The following is a 26878-nucleotide window of genomic DNA, read 5'->3' on the forward strand; positions in this document are numbered from 1 at the left end:
TTATGCTTATTTGAACTTACAATATTGACAAATGTTAATTTGAGCATCATATTTATGTAATAAAACCATGAAAAAATGTGTTACAGGATCTTTACTGTAAACATATCCATATCCAAAGCTTTTTCTGGTTTGGTATCAATATTTTTTCCGTATTAATTATGCAGCCATAGAAAGGTAAATTAAAAAAATGCTGCCTAAAAAATCTTCCGTGGGCACTCTATAATTAAATAAAAAAATCTAACACAAGTCTTAACCCAGTTTACTCAGGCCATTATACATAACACACATCGATTGCATAAGCTTCCCATGAACAGAGCTACGTCACTTGGTACCTGCATGTATCTACATGCTAACTGTGTAATTGAGATAGAGGTGTGTAGACTTTGTTTGCTACAGTGCTGGATTATAATTGGACTTAATTATTTTGGCCCTCTGGGTGTTATAATAGGTATTCTTTATCTGATCAACGGACAATTAAAAGGTGTGAAAGTCGTTTAAATCAGACAAAACATTGCATTGGGACCAGACAATTAGGGTCGCTTGTCACATATGACAGGGAGTCGTTTAATTCAGACCATTTATATAGGAAAATACGTTGGGAGTACTGAAACAAGGTCGGATAAGACAGGGAGTCGTTTAAATCAGGGGGTCGCTTAGGCAGTCTCGACTGTATTTGGTATTCTTTTTTCTTTCGTATAGTAAAATAATTGAAGTATTACAAAAACTTTAACTTAAATTCTAAGTCGAAAAAGGGGCATATTCTGTCAAAATGCTTGCTAGAGTTACCTCCTCTGGTCTACATGTTGGGGTCATGATGGTGAACAAGTGTGCAAAGTTTAAAAGCCATATGTCAATGGACTTTGAAAATATTTAAGGTATTACAAAAACTTTAACGTAATTTCTAAGTTGAAAAAGGGGCATAATTCTGTCAAAATGCTTGATAAAGTTACCTCCTCCTGTCTACATGTTGGGGTCATGATGGTGAACAAGTGTGCAAAGTTTCAAAGCCATATGTCAATGGACTTTGAAAATATTTAAAGCCAAAACAAACAAAAAAACTTAACATAAGTGGTTACGCCGATGCCGACGCTCGGGTGACTACAATAGCTCTACTTATTCTTATCGAATAGTCGAGCTAAAAACCATAGATGTATGGTGTGTCGCTAACAAGACGCAGGTTTCTTCCACTAAGGTCAAAGTCACTGTGGGGGTTCAAACTTTTGTCATTTTTTAATTTATATAAATATACAAGGTGGTGGTTGTGTCCGCTCTGAAACTTAAGTATGCATAGAAGGATTGTAGTTTTTCTTTCACATATGAAATAACCATAGATGTATGGTGTGTCGCGAACAAGACTCAGGTTTCTACCACTAAGGTCAAGGTCACTGTGGGGGTTCTTACATCTTTAATTTTTTATGTTACAGTCAAACTTCATTCGCTCGAACTCGGAGGGCCTGTGCAAATTTGTTCGAGAGATCGGTAGTTCGAGCCAACCGAGGTTGAACTATTATTACGTTGATCATATGCCTAAAGGTTTTCTAGCATACATCAGTCAAATGATAAATATGTCAATATGATTGTTTGTTGTCAAATATGTCATATTCAGAATTTTCAATTAAGTATTAACGGTACGCTGTGTTAATCTATATTCATGCATATTGTAATTGGTTGAGTTCGATTGGGCAATCAGACCAAACTTGTTGAACAATGTTCAAAATATATTTGTATGTTTATAATGGGATTAATTTAATTTAAAAAATAAAAAAATGAAATATTCAAGAAAAAGTTTTACAGCAGCATCTATTTGTTGTCATTTACTAATATAAACACACGTCCAAGTTCTATAAATAGATAAAATGTTACATGAACTACGGTTGTGTTGTTAAAGCCGTCTGGGTAAACGTCATTCTTTATTGCCTTTTTCATATTTCACTTATTTCACAAGTTATTTTCTTTTTATCGTTACCATCAACGGCAAAACAACAATATTATCATAACAAACAAATCGGTTACAACACCTCTTATTTTGTATCAATTAACCTTAATTGCATTTGTCACGATCACGAGGTGTTAAAAAAATGTGTCGCCGACTGTCATTTATTTAGGACATGTCCACTTGTCTTTTTGTGTTCGACCGAAAAGGTGTGATTTTCACTATATTTCTGACGAAGGGACCAGAGATCAGGTTCGAGAGTTCGAGCGATCGGTGTTCAAGCGATCCGAGGTAGAACAATATATATTATATAGGAATTTTGCCGGGACTGGGCGATAAGTTCGAGTGAAGGGAGGTATTCGAGCGATCCGCGTTCGAGCGAACGAAGTTTAACTGTATATCAATATAGAAGGTGGTGGTCATGTCCACTCTGAAACTTCAGTATGATTGGAAGGATTTTAATTTTTCTTTCACATGAAAAAACCATAGATGTATGGTGTGTTGCGATCAAGACTCAGGTTTCTACCACTAAGGTTAAGGTCACTGTAGGGGGTTCAAACTTTGTCATTTTTTTGTTCTATAAATATAGAAGGTGGAGGTCGTGTCCGCTCTGAAACTTCGATTCATGGTAGGATTGTAATATTACTTTCACATATAAAATAACCATAGCTGTATGGTGTGTCACAAACAAGACTCGGGTTCCTATGACAAAGGTCAAGGTCACTGTGGGGGTTCATTCTTTGTTATATAAATATAGAAGGTGGTGGTCGTGTCCGCTCTAAAACTTCAATATGCATGGAAGGATTTTAATTTTTCTTTCACATATGAAATAACCATAGATGTATGGTGTGTCGCGAATAAGACCTGGGTTTCTACCATGAAGGTCAAGGTCACTGTGGGGGTTCAAACTTTGTCTTTTTTTGTGTTAAAAATATAGAAAGTGGTGGTTGTGTCCTCTCTGAAACTTCAGTATTCATGAAAGGATTGTAATTTTTCTTTCACATATTAATTAACTTTAGATGTATGGTGTGCCGCGAAAAAGACTCTGGTTTCTACGAATAAGGTCAATGTCACTGTGGGGGTTCAAACTATGTCAATTTTGATGTTAATATACATACAGGCAGAGATGGTCGTGTCTGCTCTGAAACTAATATGCATGAAAGCATTATATTTTTGTTTCACATACGAAATAATCATTAATGTATGATGTGTTGCCCTTTAGACCCGTGTTCCTATGCCTTAGTTCAAGGTCACTGCTGGGGTTTAAACTTTTTCAATATTTATGTTATATACATATAAATGGTGGTTGTTGTGTCCGCCCTGTAACTTCCATATACATGAAAGTTTCAATTTTTATTTTAAAATATAAAGTGACCATAGATGGACAATGATTTGTGAACAAGACCCAGGTTCCTTTGTCTAACTTAAAGGTCACTGCTGGGATTCAAACTTTGTCAATTTTTACCACCACACTTAACATGTAATAAGTGGTTTATAACTAGAATCCTTTGGGGGCATTTGTCACTTTCTGTGACAGCTCTTGTTTAAATTTATTCTTATAATTCCTTTTGGTTGCCATGGAAACCAGATTTCTACATGGAATGAAATTCTTTGAACAACTTTGGAAGCCCTTCACCCAAGGATCAATCCTGCCAAGTTTGGTTGAAATTGGACTAGTGGTCTATCACAAGAAGATTTTTTAAGTTCACTATATAATCTACAGAACACACATACAAACAAACACACACACACACAGGTGAATTGCTATATGCCACCACATCGCAGATGCTGCAGTGGCATAAAAATTAAGTGAGAACTGTTTTTATCTGCAGCTAAGAAATGAATTTCAAATTAACAGGTGAACAAGCACTGCTAGTTAAAAGTTAATATCTTTGATACTTTTAAAAAAATTTATTATATGGAATCTAGCCTTATCAATAGAGTTTGGTACAGATTCCTGTTTGTCTGTTTTTTAGGCAAATTTTAAACACACTTTCAGTCACATCTCAGCATTTGTTTTATAGCACAGGATTATCTGGATAAATAACCACTTATAACCAATTTCTCCCAAAACTTGGTTCAAATCAGTCAGGAAATGAAACTGCTAGTGTGCCAACAAAAAAGCATTGATGCAGGAATGACAAGACAACATGCATTCACAAAACCTCACAATGAACACAAGTTGGTCAGGTGAGCAAAATTGAATAAATATGGAAACACATCAATCTAAAATCTAAATGATGAATAAATTTATCAAACCTCAAAACTATAATATTCTTCTGGCACAACAATTAACATAACATTATATTCATAGTTTTCATCTTCATTTTGGCTGAGTGGCTCCGGTGACTCTAATTCCTTAAATATAAACAAAACCATATTGTAAGGATAATATTATGTCAAAATGAATTGGTCTTTGATATTATAGTAGGTATGTAATACTAGATATAGTTATGTGATAGTATTTATTATCAGACTTAACAAACAAACAAAGAATTAAATTTATTATATAAATATACATGTAAATGAAATATTGAGAAATACTGATGAAACAAGCAAATTCATTGAATTTATATCCCCGGCCGAGTACTGGTTATTATTAACACAACAACTGAAGACATAAGGCTTTATTTATATATTAATCATGGCATAAACAGTAATATTCTTTGAACTTGATAAATATTCAGGGCAATAACAGAGCCATAACTTTGTGTTAAATAGTAAAATCTGGAAATGCCAATGAGATGTATGCATACTACATAACTAATCAAGGGCCATATATCTGAGTTATAAGTATCTGACTGGAACAAGGCGACTATATGCACATCTCCTCTTAGTATCCCATAAAGTTTCATTGAATTCCAGCCAGTAGTAGCAGAGAAGTAGCGAGGAAACAAATATTTTCTATATGGATACTACATAACTAATCAAGGGCCATAACTCTGAGTTAAAGTGTCTGACCGGAACAAGCCGACAATATGCGCATCTCCTCTTGGTATTGAAGGTTCCCATAAAGTTTCGTTGAATTCCAGCCAGTAGTTGCAGAGAAGTAGTGAGGAAACAATTTTTACTCTATATGCATACTACATAACTAATCAAAGGCCATAACTCTGAGTTAAAGGGTCTGACCGGAACAAGCCGACGATATACGCATCTCCTCTTGATATTGATGATTCCCATAAAGTTTCGTTGAATTCCAGCCAGTAGTTGCAAAGAACTACTCCAAAAACGATTTTTACTCCATATGCATATTGCACAACTAATCAAGGGCCATAACTCTGAGTTAAAGTGTCTGACCCGAACAAGCCGAGGATATGCGCATCTTCTCTTGGTATGGAAGGTTCCCATAAAGTTTCGTTGAATTCCAGCCAGTAGTTGCAGAGTAGCGCGGAAACGATTTTTTCTCCATATGCATACTGCATAACTAATCAAGGGCAATAACTCCGAGTTAAAGTGTCTGACCGGAACAAGCCGACGATATGCGCATCTCCCCTTGGTATTGATGATTCCCATAAAGTTTCGTTGAATTCCAGCCAGTAGTTGCAGAGAACTACTCCGGAAACGATTTTTACTCTATATGCATACTACATAACTAATCAAGGGCCATAACTCTGAGTTAAAGTGTCTGACCGGAATAAGCCGACGATATGCGCATCTCCTTTTGATATTGATGATTCCCATAAAGTTTCGTTGAATTCCAGCCAGTAGTTGCAGAGAACTACTCCGGAAACGATTTTTACTCTATATGCATACTACATAACTAATCAAAGGGCCATAACTCTGAGTTAAAGGGTCGGACCGGAACAAGCCGACGATATGCGCATCTCCTCTTGATATTGATGATTCCCATAAAGTTTCGTTTAATTCCAGCCAGTAGTTGCAGAGAACTACTCCGGAAACGAAATTCGGACGGACAGATGGACGGACAACGCCAAAACTATATCCCCCTCCCGATTCCATCGGCGGGGGATAATAAAATGAGTATTTTCATTTTCTGTATTTTCACTCAAAATAAAAAAAATGTATTATAATCAACAGAAAATTCTAGTTTTTTTTTCTATAAATAAAGGACATATCTTCATCTTGTGTTATGAAAACTATCATATTTCACTCCTTAGAACCACCACTCAAGAAACATTTATTTTCATACCACTAAAAGAAAATTAATGAAAAACTTGAATATCCTATATGTGTATATGGATGTTGTTGGGAAGTGTAAAGTACATGATCCAATATACCATAAAAATTATGTTCATATGGTAGATAATAAATTGTTCTAGAAAAGAATATCACTATTCATCATATTTAAATGCTCATACTAAATCACTTAGAACTTTGTCAACAATTTTTCTCAAGCAACATTGTATAAGAATATCTATTTCAACGATACATTTCCATTGATTTTGTTCAATATTTGAAACACTTCTGGATAAATTGCCCACTGTTGACCAATCCACATTAACCTTTTACCCCATGAGCATATTGCGAAAAATGGCCGTTTTCATTGTAACAAGTTCAAACTGCTATGAAACTATGAAAAATGCTTCAATACTAATGAAACTTGGCCCAAATGTTGACTACACCATAGCCTCTGTAACAGCATGCTCAATGGTAAATTTCCTGTTACCATGGCAACGGGGGACGTCTCAAAATTGCCAAAAATCACTATTTTGCATTGTTTTTTTTCCATCAAAACTGATTTCAAAGTGCTGCAACTTCTCAATGAATTGAGATAGAGTAAAAGGCTTTTCAGCGTCGGTTACTAGTTACCCGAAGATCCACCTGAGGCCATTTTTAGCCTGTCACATGTCCAAAATTTTCTTGGCGAAACACGCTTATGTAAGGGAAAAGGTTAAAAGTATATCAAAGAACAGTAATTCAAGTCCTTAAAATATTCCAATTTTCACACAAAGTAATGTCAAACTTTCAGTATACCAATATCCATCACAAGTTTCAATTTATGGAAAATTGACATCACATCAATATTACTGTCATGATCATTCTACAGTTGATATGGAACATATTTCACAAAAAGTGACTTTCAAAATGAAACAGAGGGACAGACAAAGGAAATTCTACATGACCTCCACTACCCCTTAGTGGTTGGGGCATAGAACCACATCTAAGTTTTCCAATGCTGACATCTTGATTTTTCCCAATAATCTGAATTTTATATTCTCAAGTATGCTTAAAAGAAAATAAAAACAAGCAAAACCCCAGATGCACATCAATGGTATAACTCTTACAAAACTGAATGCAAAACCCCAGGTGCACAACTCCACATGCTGATCAACTTTCCTATAAAGTTTGTTGACTCTAGCTCAAGCACTTTTGGAGCTACATGTGACACAACATGAGATCACACAAGACTGCAAACATGCATGCACTGTGGAACAAGGGCAATTCTTAATGCCCCCCCTTAGAGTTGGGGCATTGGGGCATAATAAAACTGTGTATTTCCTTTTGACAAAGGATGAAAATTTTATTTAAAAGACTAAAAGGGTTTGTGCTCTGAAGAAATTCTGAAGGCAATAGGAGAGTTCGATGACATTCACAGTTCTCTTTATAACAAATCAACGAAACTGTGATTAATTTTAATGACACCTAAACAAAGGGAATTTATGGTTTGGAAACAAGTTGACTCCACCACCTCAGACAGCAAGGGCTAGCAAGTCATCCTAGAAACTTACAAATACTTGAAGTAAGCGCTAACATCATTCTTAGTAGAATTGACAACATCAAATGGCATTCAAAAGTGCCCCATTCACCCTACCTTGAACATGCAATAATAATGCTCATGAATTTACATTTGTTTCAGGATCTCAAATGTTTATATCATTTAAAAGGAGTAAACATTTTATCTTTCCTGTCATATATTTTTATCACAACGGGGCTGTAATAGTGGAACTATTGACTCAGTCCCCTTACTTTTGTTTATTTCTCATTGTATTTATACTATGACTACATATAGTAGGATTTTGCCCTAAACATATACATGTATTCATGTGTTTGATTCCCTACCACAAAACATTTTTAAACAATTTACTGTACCTCGAATGTAAAAAGTGGAAGAAAATAATGAATATGAGAATATTTTACTCTTATTTCTTGAATAAAGTCATTCTTATATACTCACTTCACTAGCATTGTGTACATATTTGTACTCCTTTATTATGCTGTTTCTTTCAAGTATAACTGGTGCTTTCCAGGTAATTTTGAGTTTCAAATAATCTCCATTTGGAGCATCATGTTTTCTAAAATCATGAACTTTTCCAGGAGCTGTAAAAGAGTGCACATGTGCTTGACTATTATAAGAGTATAACATAATAAAATAAAAAAAAAGCATTTCTTTTATTACTTCTGGTGGTAGTAATGATCTATCACCATGGTCAATATGACATTCACATTATATTCAATGGCTCACTAGTCAATAGTTGTATAATAAATTACAGAAACTAACAAAAAACCTTGCAGTGAGCACAATTTCAAACTTTAATTTACACTGCTGTTTTTTTTTCTTTCTGAATTATCTGGCAATAAAAGCATTGCTAATGTGACCATCATTTGTTCCCATATAACAGACCAGAATTATCCATTTTGTACAAATCAACAAGTAGTTCCGTCACAAGTTTGTTTGGTTGGGTCTTACGTCCTAGCAATACAGTATAGGTCATATGGTGACGTTGGAGGAAGACCTCAAGAGCTCTTCCGTGCATTATTTCAGGCATGAATGGACCCCTGAGTAGAAACCACCAATGAAAACTAGTTGGATAGCTTCCTCCAGGGTTTCCATTAGTGTACGTTTGAGAGTCATTTATGCCTTGATATTGGCTGTGACTTCCAATATATTATGCTTTTTCTTCTTTACTTATATAATGTGACTTCCAATGATAAACATTTTGCACCTTCTGACTTCCATTGACCGTAACCACTCAGCCACAGATGTCTTTTCAGTCACAAGAACTATATTTACAACTGACATTGGTACAATCTGAGAGCAAACCTCCAACTTCACCAATTATAGGCAGAATATTCATTTCTATTATGCAGAACCCTCTTCCTAAATTTCGGCATACTAATTTATACAACATACTAACAAGTTTTTCTTTTCTGTTCATAATATATAGAATTATAGTATCTTGTGTATGAAGGAAATATATAGATATATATCAATTAATATTGTTATGTAATTAAGTTGTATTATATATAATAAAATGGTTGTAACCTGCAGGTAATGTTTGATATGTGTCCGACACATCAGATGTATTTGGACCAATAGATGTAGATGCAGTAACTGTTACATTATAATTCCAAAACTCCTCAAGACCTGTTACCAGATAATTTCTGTTCTCATAGCCTAAACAAAAATATTTATCTATATCGTATAAAACATGAAAGTAATTCATATACAAGTACACTCAATATTATACTGTACAGTGATACAGTAAGTATAATATTATTTATTAAAAGATAGTCAGAAAAACGATCAGGATAGTAAAAAATCCTTTTAAATTCTACTGGCATGCGAGCAGTTCCCGTACAGAAGCAGTACCCGTATTTTTCATTTAAACGCTTGATTTTTACATGCATTCTTCAAAAATTCATTTCAAATCAAGCAGATACATAAACGAGACAAAATCTAAGTGTCAGTTCGGCAGTACGTATAAAAAGTCTCATTTTAAATCTTTTTTATCTGTGCGTTGTCAAAACATGACCTTGTTTTATCTGGGGAATTCCGTCCTTGCGCGCATGCGCAAATATACTTACACGTGAGGCATGTTAAAGGGTTTTCCACTAATACCACTTGTTTACAGATAAGAAGGCAATGTGATGAAAACTTGTTTAATTATCAGAATTTTGACCAATATTACTATATAAAATAATTTAATGGCTTTGATGCGTAAAATATCATGCATACAAGCATGCCATCACATGTGAATGCGTTGGGGGTACCGGTACCGGGTAATAGATACACGCGTTTAGTCTGCTTTCTATTTCCTGAATTACATCTATTTATCTCTTAGAAAATGGTCTGTTCAACAATTATAAATGAAAAATAGGTCCGATATAATAAAATTGTATAATTATAATGGGTTAAATTTTATGTACGGGAACTACTTCTCTTCATACAAAATAATGGATAATTTCTGTACCCCATATGAGGCCTCATAAATAAGGGTTATTCTATGTTTAGAACATAATGGAATTTCCATGATTTGTGTGACGAGCTGAATATTGATGTGTAACATTTTAATTTTGGTGAGTGAGCGTAATAAAAAATTATGTTTAAGTTACTACGATTTTTGTACGGGAACTGCTCGCATGCCAGTATATCTTTAATATATGATCAGTATGCCCTCATACATTATACAAATATTTTTCAGTACAATAATAAAATTCACATACAACTTGATACAAGCAATAAAGAAAATTATCTACCTAAATCAAACACAAATACATTATAAAAAGAATCTGACATAAAGATGAAATGTGAAATTACCAAACACTCTTCTTTGTGATGCATAGTGTCACAAAAAATTATAATAACATCATGCCCAAGATGACAATAGTGCTGACAAATTTGAGTTGCAAAAAAAAAACCGAACATTTAAAACTTTGTAAAATGACTATTTTTTACTAAAATTGAATGCAAAATGATGGTAACTAAAAGTAGAAATGACAATATTTGATTGAAACTGAAATATAGAAATGACCATCATTTGAATGATAATTACAGTTTACTTACCAACAACATTAAATTCCTTAGATTGAGCAATGTCAGTCATTATCTTTATTGTGTAAGTTGTGTTGCCTGGTCTTGGTGAACCAATTTCCCAATTAACCACAAAACTTGTTGAATTTATGTCAGTCACAGATACTTGATATGGTTTTTGTGGTGCTGAAAAATAATTCAAAACTTAAAGTTACTCAGAGCCTCTTCTGGTATTCTAAACAAATGACCATCAATGAATATTAGTAATCTGATTCTTTACCCCCAGTCTTAAAATAATGCTAACATAATTCATAGCAACAAACGTATTATCCACTACATCAATTTACACAAATCAGCATTATCCAATGAGAGATCGTGGTTATAACAAGAGCTGTCGATAGGACAGCATGCTGGACTATTCTCAGTGCTTGATAGTAAAAGAGCCTTGATGATGTAAAATTTTCTAAGTTCAAAAGGGGCATTTTTTTCTAAATCCATGTTACAATTATAGGCCTTAGAGAGTGACCTATTATGCTCTTAAACTGAATAAAGTTTCAACTTGTTTCAAAGCTAGAATAATTTTGATGTCAATGTGTCACAGGGTCATTTGTCATTATATGTATTATATACCTTACCATTATTATATCCTATATGATATATAGTGCATTTCTTATAAATATTTTCTTCCTTGTCCATCCACTCTTCATCTCATATTTACTCTCATAGCCTCATTATCATTCATCATGTATCATACACTAACCTAACCAAACTATGGTGATGGGCCTCAATTTTTCCCTCATAATTTACCAACATGCACACAGACTTGAAATACATTTGTAGATGTGAAAACGAAACTCCTGACTTTGTTGATTATTTTATTATTTTGCTGTCTCTGTGTGTTTTGCAGGTAATTTACTTATATAAGTGTATTGATATATATTCATTCTTCATTTTCCTATTCATGTTTGTTTCATGATTTTGACAGTTTTGTATATTTATGGATTGCACTGCAGATTTGAAAAACAAACGCACAGAATCTGGGATTTTATCAAACATATAGGGATACGAATAACTGCTTTTTTTTTATTTGTAGTAATTCATGCCACTAAAAATCATAATTGATTAATTTATGTATTTCATATATATGATGACCAATTTATTGATTTAACCTTTAGCTTGAAATGTGATAGGGGCCTACTTAATGACAAAAATTGATAAACGATCCTGGGCATACCGGATACCGGGATTTTTCCGGATCACTGTTGTGACACGTGACCGCGTTAAATGAATTATCTTCTTCTATTTATATTGGCTACTGCGTTAGTAACGTAGTAGATTATGGAAAAGAAAACCCGATATATTAACGCTTTTGTAAACATTCTTTCTTGAATTTAGGTGTCAGTAATGATGGACTTATACAATAAACCTAACTAGATCAGTATTTAACATTTACTTGAAATTTTATTTTATTTTTTTCATTTTACCATCTGGAGGTCAGTGGCTTTAAGGACTTGTTGAACCAAGTATAAAGACAATTTATGCATTAATAACAAAATTATAGCCAGTCATAGCAAGTGTTTAGCAAAATTCAATAATTTGATGATCAAGGTCATTTATAAGTCAGGGTCATTTTTAGATGTGATGCCTATGCCTGTGTTAGTACATTAGCCTTCTATATTCTTTGAAGAGTTGAGAAAAGTAAAATTAATTTATGTAAATGTAATATCTCTATTATCAAAATCATAATGTTCAAATCATAATCCTAATAGAAATCAATCCAAAAGGGACAATGAAAAGCAATATTATCATAATGGGAATAAAGTTTAGTAAACAATAAGCACATGCTATTGCTATTGTTACAAAATGGCTGATATGACCACTAGACAGATATTGATATACAGTTGTTTGTTTGTTTCATTCTACGCCTTTTCCCAACAGTATTTCAGTCATATAGGCAGGTGGTTTCCTACGCCACGCCAAAGTTGATATACAGTGAAAGTCGAGAAAACTGGATGGCTTTCGGACCAAGGGTTTTGTTCGGTTTTCTCAGCAATCCGGTTTTTTCAATGTCCCCTTCAGGATCATATGTACCGACGAACTAATACCACAGGTGCCTGTATATTTGCATTTTCATGATCATTATGTACGTATATTGCTAAATAAAGAATTGATGAAATACAAAATAACATCTTTTTTTAAACATTATGGCATCTAAATGCAATAAAACGTACAGCAGTAACCTCATAATGATAAAGTCTGATTATATCCGTATATGTTTACATTTGGGAACTGGATAATGATTAAACAAACACAGTTTAAAATGAACACGTTTCAGATAACATGCAATTTGATTTTTTACACAAGAAACCGGTTTATTTACAAAAATTACAATGTCTTTTATCAATTTATCTTTGTCACTTATAGACAGCTCTGTTCGAATTCTTTTTAGATAAATGTCTTTTCTGTTGTGTTGCTATTTTGGAAAAGAATATACTAAAAAACAATGCCGTATAAATTTTTTTAATTTTTTATTCATACTGATTTTACCGAAACAATTCTTCGTGCATTTTTGCATTAATTCAAAACGGTAAAATCTATGCTTTACAATAAATCAAACTGTGAAAAGAGACATAATAAACAAATCAGACAATCAGTGTTCCATTACCGGTCAGCGTATAAGACACAACCAATTGACAAGTCACACCCATGTCCGGTATTGCATACATGCCATTAGATTTCAATAATTATTAACAGTTTTTCTATCTTTTTTAAGTATTTAGGCATCGAAAATTCAATCAGTCACAGAATAGAATAAAGCTATGTTACGTAAGGCCAATTAGCCATGTCATTTACCTGAAACATTTGCTGAATTTAGAAGATTTCATCACCTCATATTTAGCGTAATTTTCATGGTGTTTGACCACTAAAAAACTGCCTGCAAGCGAATTAAATTTATGCTGGCCAGTTGTAAATTACTGATATGACACCTTTGCTCAGGAAGCCACAGGGAGTAAATAATCAATCTTTTAATTGATCAAAATTATTACTAATTGTTTGTTGGAAGGGGCACATAGATATACCAATCAAAGGATTAGTGTCACCATTGCAATGCTGTAAGGGGATAATCGTTCGTTATTAACGTTCTAGACTAGTTTATAAAAACTTGACAATAAAATTATATAAAAATGTAAAATTTTTTTGCTTCAATGTAGATTATTTTAGATTTTTTTCTACCGGGACATAAAACATCTCCAGGACACCTCTGGGACAGACACCTTATTTCCGGGACTTTCCCGGACATCCGGGACGTTATGGCATGGATGGGTATTGTCAGGGTAATAATCTATATAATTGACTTCATAGTCCGATATCAACCGTCTGATTTTCGGGTTTACAGATTCCAGTATTGTCAATGTTGAATGTAATAGTTAAATGAAGGGAAAATCTGGGACTAAATTAATCGTCCGGTATTTAGAAAGTTTTGATATTGTCAGCATCCGGTTTTCTTAATTTTCACTGTATAACTGATACTATAAAGCAAACAAACTTTGCAATTGCAAAAATACAAATACTTTACTGGCTTATAGACAAATTACCTTCTTCATTTGTTCTTTGTGTATAAATTGCAGGATGTCCTCTTCCAGCATCATTTATGGCAGTAACAGATACAGTGTAGACAATGTCTGGGTGAAGAACGGCAGTATATGTCAACTTACTAGCTAATTCTTGTTTTGTTGTATCAATAACTGGATCTCTTTTTAAAGGATCACACAAATCATCTAAACTTGAAAGCTGCAAAAACAGTAATTAAAACCTTACAGACTTAAACCTTTCATTTAAGATGCTATAAATTATGATTCAATAAACAAATAAAATTTACTAGAGGTTGTAAATTGTCAAAAGTCTGAATATACATGATCATTATTATCATACTCAGAGAAATTCTGAATGAGATAAATAAACTATTAATTTCCATATTCAGTTGTCATCAGCAACTTCTTTATAAACATACATACATGTACTGCACATTCATTGACTTTACTTTTGAAAATTAGCAATGAAGAAACAAATCATAAATAATTATTAACTTAACCCCCTTTAAAATGCTCAAAAACACAATATTTGTTTGTTTACTCAATATTAACAGAAATTAACATAGTTGGTATATGTCGCTAAGTGGAAAGGAAACTTATTAAAATCTATTTCCAAAGAACAGGCAGTGCTGACAGGTGGCCATGCATGACCATATTTTCTTATTTTCAAAAGCAAACACATAAAGAAGGACAATGAAATGAAAATGATTTCCTAAAACATATTTTTGTTTACAGAACTGTAATCAAATTTTTCAACATGAATTATTTAAAATGTTGATGCTCATGCTCAATATAGTTGCATTTTCTAAGTATGAATCCAATCTGTGCATTAATAATAAAGTTATGGCAATTCGAACAAAATTAAACAACTTAACCATCACAGTCAAGGTCACTTTAAAGGTCAAGTCAAACTCGATTATATAAACAAATAATGGGATAATAATATACAACAAAGTTATAGCCAGTTGTAAAACAAGGGTGCCATAGTCACAAAATACGCCCGTTTACGAAAGCTTTAGATGGAGATGGGGGCATTATGGATAAGTGTTATCTAGCAAGCAAGTTTTTATTCTAGGCACTCTGTTGTTAAATGAACCTTAAAACAAATCAGTAGGGAAGATATGCACAGGATGTGTAACCTTGACCTTGGTCGCAGGGACCTGAATTTTATGCACGGCACTCAGCCTCACAATGATGAACATTTGTGCCAAATTATATTGAAATCCCTCTATGCATGTAGAAGTTTTGCTCCAGACAAGCGTTTTTCTATGAGCTCTAACTGTGACCTTCACCTTTGACCTAGAGACTTGGTTCATGTGCCGGGCACTACATCTCATGGTGGTGAACAATTCTATAAAGTAACATTAAAATTCCTCCATGCATGTAGAAAATATGCTCCTGACAACATCTGGATATTTAATCATCTCCAGTGACCTTGACCTTGCAAATATTAACCTAAATTAAATGTGTCACACCTGTAGTCATGATAGTTACCATTTGTGCTACAATCCATCAATAAATGATGACTAAATGGTCCCTATACACATCTTCAAATTTTTATCTGAACTTTGACCTCTATGTGTAACCTTGACTTTGGTCGCAGGGATCTGAATTTTGCGTGCGACACTCAGCCTCACAATGGTGAACATTTGTGCCAAGTTATATTGAAATCCCTCTATGAATGTAGAAGTTTTGCCCCGGACAAGCGTTTTTCAATGAGCTCTAAGTGTGACCTTGACCTTTGACCTGGAGACCTGGATCATGCATGGAGCAATACATATCATGGTGGTGAACATTTCCATAAAGTATTATAAAAATTCTTCCATACATGTAGGAGATATGCTCCAGACAAAATCTGGATATTTTACCATCTTTAGTGACCTTGACCTTGCATATATTGACCTAAAGTACATGTGTCACAGCCGTAGTCATGATAATGACCATTTGTGTTACAATCCCTCAATAAATGATGATTAAATCGTCCGTATACACATCTTCATATTTTTATCTAAACTTTGACCTCTATGTGTGACCTTGACCTTGGCTGCAGGGACCTGAATTTTGTGCGTGACACTCCGCCTCACAATGGTGAACATTTGTGCCAAGTTATAGTGAAATCCCTCTATGCATGTGGAAGTTTTGCTCCGGACAAGCGTTTTTCAATGAGCTCTAAGTGTGACCTTGACCTTTGACCTAGAGACCTAGTTCATGTGCGTGACATGGCTTCTCATAATGGTGAACATTTCTATGAAATTTCATTAAAATCCCTCCATCCGTGTAGGAGATATGCTCCGGACAAAATCTGGATATTTCATCATCTTTAGTGACCTTGACCTTGTATATATTGACCTAAATTATATGTATCACAGCCATAGTCTTGATAATGACCATTTGTGTTACAATCCCTCAATAAATGATGACTAAATGGTCCATATACACATCTTCATATTTTTATCTGAACTTTGACCTCTATGTGTGACCTTGACCTTGGCCGCAAGGACCTGAATCTTGCGCGCAACACTCCGCCTCACAATAGTGAACATTTGTGCCAAGTAATATTGAAATCCCTCTATACATGTGGAAGTTTTGCTCCGGACAAGCATTTTTCAATGAGCTCTAAGTGTGACCTTGACCTTTGACCTAGAGACCTGGTTCATGTGCGCGACACTGCTCCTCATAGTGGTGAACATTTCTATGAAGTTTCATTAAAATCCCTCCATACATGTAGGAGATATGCTCCGGACAAAATTGGACGCCACCCGCCCGACCGCCCGCCCGCCAGGGGCGTTCCCATTATACGTCCCGTTTTTCAAACGGGCGTATAAAAATTCAACCAAAATTCAAAAATTTGACCCCAAATGTCTAGGTGAAAGTCAAGCTCAGTCTAGTCAACTATAAGGTCTTGTCCAAAGGGTTGTTTTGGCCATGAATAAAGGCAATAAATCATTTAGAAATAAACAAGAACTGTCAATGGAAACAGACAAATCCCTCTGACAGGGTCCAGTAGAGGAACCATGACCTTTGACTTGCATCTACCATCAATACACTTATATGAAAAATTCATCATCACTTTGGAATACAAGTGTGACCTTGACCTTTGAGGTTAGGACAATAAGAGTTTGATTGTGAACTAGGACTCTGAAAAAAGACAGCATTACAGGTTTCAATCAGGGACTTAAAAGTATGTCTTAAAATAAAACTTCAGTGGTAGTGATCCTAATTTCATTAAAATAGAAAATATAGTTAACATTATAATCATTTCTATACCATTTAGCTATATAAGTAGTGCATTAACCCATTACTGCATGAGCATTTTGTGATAAATGGCTGTTTTCATTGAAAAGTCTCAAATTGCTATAAAACTATAAAAATTGCTTTAATACTAATCAAACTTGGCACAAATATTGACTGGACCATTGCCTTTGTAACAACATGCTCAGCCTTAAATTTCCTGTTACCATGGCATCTCAAAATTGCCAAAAATTACTATTTTGCATTGATTTTTTCCATCAAAATTGATTTCAAAGTGCTGCAACTTCTCAATGGAATGAGATAGAGTCAAAGGTATTTCAGCTTTAGTTACATGTTACCTTATAATCGACCTGGGATCATTTTAGCCTCTCACAAGTCCAAATTTTCTTAGTGATGGGGAAAGGGGGGGGGGGTGAGTACAGAAGGGTGCACATCCCCCTTCTGGCAACCCCCTGATGTATCTTTTGGATGGGGGGTGCCAAAAATGTGGTCAACTTTTTAAACAACATTTCTCAAACAAAAACAAGTGTTGGGGGCCTAAATAAGGCTTTTTGTCACCATTTGAGACTACAACTAGAAATGTGTCCATAGGACACGGGTGCCCCCACCGCACAAATGTTCTGTCAATCTTTTTACTAAGTCAAGGGAAATAACTCTACAAATACTGGATAAATCCACAAGCGAAACCCCAGGTGCAAATATAAATATGCTGAGCAACCTGCCCATAAGGTTTAATGACTCTATGTCAAATTCATTTTGAGTAACTAAAATAAACTTGCGACACAAGTTGAAAATTGCAAAAATTTTCTAAGTCAAGGGCAATAACTCTAAAAATACTAAATAAATCCAGACGAAAAAAACATGGTGCACAACATTACATGCTGATCAATATTCCTGTGAAGTTTCATGACTCTAGGTCAAATACTTTTTGAGTTACATGCGACACAAGTTTAAAATTGCAAAATTTTACTAAGTAAAGGGCAATAACTCTGAAAATACTACAAATATCCAGACGAAAATACCAAGGTGCACAACTACACATGCTGATCAACATTCCTGTAAAGTTTCATGACTCTAGGTCAAATACTTTTTGAGTTACATGCGACACAAGTTGAAAATTGCAAAATTTTACTAAGTAAAGGGCAATAACTCTGAAAATACTAAAAATATCCAGACGAAAATACCCAGGTGCACAACTACACATGCTGATCAACATTCCTGTAAAGTTTCATGTCCCTAGGTCAAATACTTTTTGAGTTACATGCGACACAAGTTTAAAATTGCAAAATTTTACTAAGTAAAGGGCAATAACTCTGAAAATACTAAAAATATCCAGACGAAAATACCAAGGTGCACAACATTACATGCTGATCAACATTCCTGTAAAGTTTCATGACTCTAGGTCAAATACTTTTTGAGTTACATGCGACACAAGTTGAAAATTGCAAAATTTTACTAAGTAAAGGGCAATAACTCTGAAAATACTAAAAATATCCAGACGAAAATACCCAGGTGCACAACTACACATGCTGATCAACATTCCTGTAAAGTTTCATGTCTCTAGGTCAAATACTTTTTGTTTTGAGTTACATGCGACACAAGTTGAAAATTGCAAAATTTTACTAATTCAAGGGCAATAACTCTGAAAATACTAAAAAATATCCAGACGAAAATACCAAGGTGCACAGCTTCACATGTTGATCAACATTCCTGTAAAGTTTCATGACCATAGGTCAAATACTTTTAGAGTTACATGCGACACAAAAGTGAACGGACGGAGGGAAGTACGGACGGACAAGGGTAAATCTAAATGCCCGCCACTAAAGTTGGGGCACAAAAAGGAGGGGGGGGGGGTAAAAGGCATGTAATTATGAGGTTATGGGTTAAGAACATGAAATAAAGATGTTGAAAACTTTCCATTCTCTTTTCAAGTGCAGACTAAGATTCTGATCTTGTGTATACACACAGAATGAAGACCCCAGAGGTCAAACTATTGATTTCACAGTGAGACAGAATTAAGTCCATCTTGTATGTCAGTTAACCTTCAGTCAATGTCCTGACTGAGGCCAAAGGCAGTGGCCATACAGAGTAGGCAGGGACAATGAGGAAGGGTACCAGGGTGAATGAGCTCCTAGAAAAGCAAGCCCTTCCCTTCGTACCAACAAATCATATCAGGGCTACCTCAATCATTATTGTTACAATTTACTGTATGTTAAGGTACATACTGACTGCTTTACAAAAAATGCATGGAGGTAAATTATCACCAATTTGTGCTTCAAAATCATGACTGGTGACATGTCCAAAGTTAATGCAGCTAAAGCCACTCTTTGTATTTTAACAGATTAAACATACATCACATATGTTGTACATATGTACAAGTTTGTTTAAATCATAGTTATTTGGCAATTTAGATTAATCATTATTTGTGCATTAATATTAATCAATAGTTGATAGATGATAATTCATCATACTAGTGTATTTGTCTGCCATAAAAACATTCACCATATCATAATATAATACGTTGGTGGTAGAAAAAATATGTATTCAAAGACTTACTCTAAAATTACCACTACAATCTGAGCATCTATAAATAACTTCTTTCCAGCATGAACTGGTCTCATCTTTAATCTGTAGAACGTATCCATAGTTTTCTTCACTGTACGTATTTCCGGGTTTCTCCCAAGAAATATCAAAAGCACGACTCGTTACTCCTGCTACTTCAAGCTTTGTTGGTGATTCAGACACTGCAGGGATTAAAGTAAATTGATATACAATATAGGTCATATTTTTTAAAATATTGTTATAATTCTTTCATTTTTTGTTAAAAATGTTATTCTATGTAAAATAGACATATTTTGTATTATAAACATATTGTCTATATATTCTCAAATACGTGCCCCTGTTTTAAGCTTTGTTAATCAAACATATTTTCTATCAATAATTGCTGCTCAAAGTAGTCTGGCCCCTCTAGTTCTTTTATAGAGTTAACAAAAGATGTCCAAAGATGCATAATAAAGAAATACAAATATTAACTTATAAAAAACAAGGGTGCCATAGTCACAAAATACGCCCGTTTACGAAAGCTTTAGATGGAGATGGGGGCATTATGGATAAGTGTTATCTAGTAAGCAAGTTTTTATTCTTGGCACTGTGTTGTTAAATGAACCTTAAAACAAATCAGTAGGGAAGATATGCACAGGATGTGTGACCTTGACCTTGGTCGCAGGGACCTGAATTTTATGCACGGCACTCAGCCTCACAATGATGAACATTTGTGCCAAATTATATTGAAATCCCTCTATGCATGTAGAAGTTTAGCTCCAGACAAGCGTTTTTCTATGAGCTCTAACTGTGACCTTCACCTTTGACCTAGAGACTTGGTTCATGTGCAGGGCACTACGTCTCATGGTGGTGAACAATTCTATAAAGTAACATTAAAATTCCTCCATGCATGTAGAAAATATGCTCCGGACAACATCTGGATATTTAATCATCTCCAGTGACCTTGACCTTGCAAATATTAACCTAAATTAAATGTGTCACACCTGTAGTTATGATAGTTACCATTTGTGCTACAATCCATCAATAAATGATGACTAAATGGTCCCTATACACATCTTCAAATTTTTATCTGAACTTTGACCTCTATGTGTAACCTTGACTTTGGTCGCAGGGATCTGAATTTTGCGTGCGACACTCAGCCTCACAATGGTGAACATTTGTGCCAAGTTATATTGAAATCCCTCTATGAATGTAGAAGTTTTGCCCCGGACAAGCGTTTTTTCAATGAGCTCTAAGTGTGACCTTGACCTTTGACCTGGAGACCTGGATCATGCATGGAGCAATACATATCATGGTGGTGAACATTTCCATAAAGTATTATAAAAATTCTTCCATACATGTAGGAGATATGCTCCAGACAAAATCTGGATATTTCACCATCTTTAGTGACCTTGACCTTGCATATATTGACCTAAACTACATGTGTCACAGCCGTAGTCATGATAATGACCATTTGTGTTACAATCCCTAAATAAATGATGATTAAATCGTCCCTATACACATCTTCATATTTTTATCTAAACTTTGACCTCTATGTGTGACCTTGACCTTGGCTGCAGGGACCTGAATTTTGTGCGTGACACTCTGCCTCACAATGGTGAACATTTGTGCCAAGTTCTATTGAAATCCCTCTATGCATGTGGAAGTTTTGCTCCGGACAAGCGTTTTTCAATGAGCTCTAAGTGTGACCTTGACCTTTGACCTAGAGACCTAGTTCATGTGCGTGACATGGCTTCTCATAATGGTGAACATTTCTATGAAATTTCATTAAAATCCCTCCATCCGTGTAGGAGATATGCTCCGGACAAAATCTGGATATTTCATCATCTTTAGTGACCTTGACCTTGTATATATTGACCTAAATTATATGTATCACAGCCATAGTCTTGATAATGACCATTTGTGTTACAATCCCTCAATAAATGATGACTAAATGGTCCATATACACATCTTCATATTTTTATCTGAACTTTGACCTCTATGTGTGACCTTGACCTTGGCTGCAAGGACCTGAATCTTGTGCGCGACACTCCACCTCACAATGGTGAACATTTGTGCCAAGTAATATTGAAATCCCTCTATACATGTGGAAGTTTTGCTCCGGACAAGCATTTTTCAATGTGCTCTAAGTGTGACCTTGACCTTTGACCTAGAGACCTGGTTCATGTGCGCGACACTGCTCCTCATAGTGGTGAACATTTCTATGAAGTTTCATTAAAATCCCTCCATACATGTAGGAGATATGCTCCGGACAAAATTGGACGCCGCCCGCCCGCCCGCCAGGGGCGTTCCCATAATACGTCCCGTTTTTCAAACGGGCGTATAAAAAGGGATACATTGGGACATTTGTAAATTCATAGAGGGCATTCTGTTAAATTTTATATTGGTTCTCATTTTCAAATCAAATCCATTTACACCTTTCACAATAGCCTATTTTTTCTCCACACATAATTTGCACAGTATACGTGAAAAAGTACATAATGAAGCTACTGGTTGTTGACCTTTTGTACATATATGGATGTCAAAGTAGTGTGTTGCAAGAATTTTCTTCAATGAAGGAATAACCAGAATTCTAGGGAAAAGAGGTTATTAATTTGACATAAATAGATATTAAAACAACATAATGTGTTTTTATAAAAGTTAAAAAATATTTATTCGTATTTTAAAGCTGCATGCCTCCAAATGAGCCATAATATTGCAAGAAATTCAATCTTTAGCAAAATGTATTAAAATCTTAAGAAAAGTAAAAGATTAAATATTTAATTAATTTATTTACATGTTATGTGTGATTAATGACTGATTTTTCAATAACTATAATTCTACTGTGCTGGTATTTATGAATATTTTGACCCCTTTTAGTAATTAACATAGATTGTAAGGCAGTTTGCAATGTGTAAATTACTTCACAGTATTTAACTTTAAATACATTTTCAAAATTTTCATGAAAATTAGCACAAATCTGAAGAACAGTTTTTACATATATACTTACTCTTAGCTTTAGTTTTGCAATCTGATGACACCTGAGCATAAGTTGACTTATATCTTTCATTTTCTGTATATAACCAGAATATGTATCTGGTTCCTAAAAAAAAGCAAGATTCGATAAGTTATATTTGGTAGAGTTTATATCTTACATTATGAATTAAATGAAAAGCAAAAAATTATAAACTAGAACTATCACTGAATGTGATTCATACCCCCACCAATGTCCTTAACAGAAGACGACTAAGAACGGTGGTTAAGGGAATAACTTTAGTGGCACAAATACATGTACATAAAAAGAAATTATCTCTGGTGAAAAATAGACAAATTGTACAGGTAATAGTATAAATATATATTGTCAAATCATATTCAAACAGTTACAAATAACTTTTCATTTTCCCAATGTACTAAAACAAACAAAAGCAGTGAAGTTAAGAAAATAGCATAATTATGTCAAAATTTAATTAAGAGTGGAAAAACTTTGCATACTGAGCTTACTTGTGACCCTTCATATATTATATAGTTTCAAGTGAATATCTGTTCTAGTTTCAGAAACATTTAAGTATTGATGGTAAGAGTATTGATGATCAGAACATTTTCTAAGCCTAAAAGGGGCATAACTTGTATCATAAATCAATGGAATTGTAGAATTTTCTTCATCTGAGCTTGCTTGTAACATTCATATAAATTTTAAGTTTAAAGTAAATATCTGTTCTGGTTTAAGAAATTTTATAGTAAATAAATTTAAAGACATTAAAATGGACTTAACTTTGTCAAAATACAATACAAAGTTATCCCCCCCCCCCATTTTTTTAAGTTATAAAACTTGACCTGCATATCTTACTTGCGACACTTCGTATATATTTGAAGTTTCAAATGATTATCTGTTCTAGTTTTAAAAATATTCAAGTACATGTTAAAATTTCAGAACATTTTCTAAGTCAATTTTTGACCTTCAAGTGTGGCCTTGACCTTAAGCTGGCACAAGGGTAAGATGAGTTCTGCACATTGCCCAGTTGAGGTGAACATTTGAGTCAAAATCCTTCCATAAGTATAGAATTTATAGAGTAGACACAACATACAGTCAACTATCGTTATCTTGACATCGGTTTTCTCGATATTTCGTTATCTCGATGGAATTTTGAAAGTCCTGATTTTCTTCCTTCTTTATCTTTATTGGAAAAATTTGTTTATCTCGATATTTTTATTTTCAGTATCTCGATGTAAAATTTCAGCCCTAACAGCTATTTTCACACTATTATCCTTTGTTTATCTCGACTAATAGTTTTCTTTGTCTATTCCCTGCAGACGTGTGAAAAACACAAATCAGACGATAATTGCCTAATACCGCGTGTCATAATGATGATTATGTTTGTAACAATTTGAGCTGTTATTATAAAAGTTAATCTAATTAGCGTGTTGATTGACTTATGTTCAAAATGAGTGAATTTTACGTTCTTTATAAATATTCGAACACTGTATCAATTCACTAAGACTTTAAAGGTAAATGAAAAATTGAAAGAATTGAAACGCTATCGTTGCAATATTGTTTCACAACATCACCAAATTAATCAGCGGTTGAACATTCCCGAGATAGACCCGATAACTAACCCAGGAGGATATCTGGATCAATCACCCTGAATCCAATGTTTTCACAAATTGGTGTATTACTGAGTAAAGCTCACTATGTGTTTTTATCACAGACAGACTGGTAAACATCCACTAATGTTACATTGTTAAATATTGTCTAGGCTTATGAAAAGAAGACATGGGGATATCATAGTTTATTTGACATAAGGTTTGTACATTTCTTTTGTAAAAATCAATTTCTGCCTTATTCAAACCCTTACATGTTTATGTCGACATTTCGTTATCTCGATATTTTTTGGACGGTCCCGATGACTTCGAGATAATTGGAGTCGACTGTATTGTCTAGTATTGATTGTATGTAAATTTAAAGACTTAAAAACGAGCATAACTTTGTCAAAATGCAATCAGTTATGAAACTTGACCTGCATATCTTACTTGTGACACCTCATATATATTTAAGTTTCAAGCAAATACCTGTGCTAGTTTCAGAAATATTCAAGTACATGTTAAAATTAAGAACATTTTGTAAGTGTATTTTTGACCTTCAAGTGTGACCTTGACCTTAAGCCCGCACAAAGGTAACAAGGGTTCTGCACATAACCTTGTTGAGGTGAACATTTGAGTAAAGTTTGAAGAAAATTCTTCCATAAGTATAGGATTTATAGAGCGGACATGACATATTGTTTAATATTTGATTGTATGTAAATTTGATGACTTAAAAAGGGGCATAACTTTGTCAAAATGCAATACAGAGTTATGAAACTTGACCTGCATATCTTAATTGTGAAACATCATATATATTTCAAGTTTCAAGCAAATACCTTTTCTAGTTTCAGAAATATTCAAATACATGTTAAAATTTAAGAATATTTTCTAAAACAATTTTTGACCTTCAAGTGTGACCTTGACCTTAAGCCAGCAAAAGGGCAACATGGGTTCTGCACATTACCTTGTTGAGGTGAACATTTGAGCCAAGATTGAAGAGAATCTTTCAATTAGTGTAGGACTTACACAGCAGACACGACATACTGTCTAATATTTGATTGTTTGATATTTGAACTTCAATTGTGACCTTAACCTTGAGCTGACACATGGGCAACATGGGTTCTGCACATCCCCTTGTTGAGGTGAACATTTGAACCAAGTTTGAAGAAAATCTTTCAATAAGTGTAGGACTTACAGAACGGACACGACACACTATCTAATATTTGATTGTTTGATATTTGACCTTCAATTGTAACCTTGACCTTGAGCTGACTCGTGGGCAACATGGGTTCTGCACATCCCCTTGTTGAGGTGGACATTTGAGCCAAGTTTGAAAAAAAACCTTTAATTGGTATAGGATTTATAGAGCGGACACGATAATGGAGACGGACGGACCAACGGGACAAAGCGAATCCATTATAGCCCCTCCCCCCCCCACATTTTGTGGTGGGGGTATAATTATCTAAATAACTTTTAACATAAAATATTTACATTATATCATGCATGACAGTATGTTGATAATGTCATAGTTACCTGGTTGTAGATTTCCAATCACTTTTTGTGTTTCAGTTCCAGTAGTTTTATCACTGAACAGCTCTTTGTAAGTAGTAGTATTAATTACATCAATATGATATCTTTTTACATCACCATTAGGCAGAGAAGGCCCATCCCAATCAAGTGTGATAGAAGCGTCTGTAGGAGATTTACAAACACCATTACGTGGTGCCTCTGGAACTGAAAAAAACAGAAAGTTTGAAATTATGTTTTATTTCTGAAAGAATAGTTTACTTGTTATGACTGTCTACTACAGTCTAAGCATAACAATAGAATGCTTCTCTAATACCAAAAATTGATGGTCTCTTTCTTTCTTCAAGCAAATGCAATTTAAATGTACCCATCAGCTCAATATAATGTAAAATTAAAAGGGATGATAAAGAACAATTACCTTGGACTTTTGTTTTAATTGGAGAAACCTTAGTCTCGCTCCATAAATAATCTCCATTAAACTGTTGACTCCTTGCTGTTACTCTAACATTATATCTATAGCCATTCAGTACATTGTAAAACGTTGTTGATAAAGATGAGGTGTCTCGGGAGCCATTCAGTGTATCACCATCAAATAGTTCTACTCTATATAATGTTGTATTACCAGCTCCTGATGTCCATGTAATAATAATGTTTCCATCACTAGCATCTAAATCATTTTCTGTACTTGTTACAGGACCTGGAATGCTCGGTTCTGAAAAAGTATAAAAGTATAAGAATAAA

The 26878-nt window shown here is 34.2% G+C and overlaps 1 protein-coding gene across 1 annotated transcript in view; it reads right to left on the reverse strand.

The window, feature by feature from the left end:
• LOC132743412 (uncharacterized) overlaps positions 1-20275 on the reverse strand; it is a gene marked incomplete at its 3' end in the record, with an annotated part of 35611 nt that extends 15336 nt beyond the window's left edge. The window contains exons 1-6 of the mRNA XM_060731934.1: positions 20048-20275; positions 14243-14438; positions 10680-10832; positions 9159-9290; positions 8070-8212; positions 4193-4291 (exon numbers count right to left, since the gene is read on the reverse strand). Coding sequence (XP_060587917.1) covers positions 4193-4291; positions 8070-8212; positions 9159-9290; positions 10680-10832; positions 14243-14438; positions 20048-20275 — 951 coding nt within the window. The remainder of the gene's footprint in view (positions 1-4192; positions 4292-8069; positions 8213-9158; positions 9291-10679; positions 10833-14242; positions 14439-20047) is intronic.
• Positions 20276-26878: the final 6603 nt, after the last annotated feature.

Source organism: Ruditapes philippinarum, unplaced genomic scaffold (genome assembly GCF_026571515.1).
Source record: "Ruditapes philippinarum isolate M1 unplaced genomic scaffold, ASM2657151v2 ctg2102_1_1_1_1, whole genome shotgun sequence".
NCBI classification, from domain to species: Eukaryota; Metazoa; Mollusca; class Bivalvia; order Venerida; family Veneridae; genus Ruditapes; species Ruditapes philippinarum.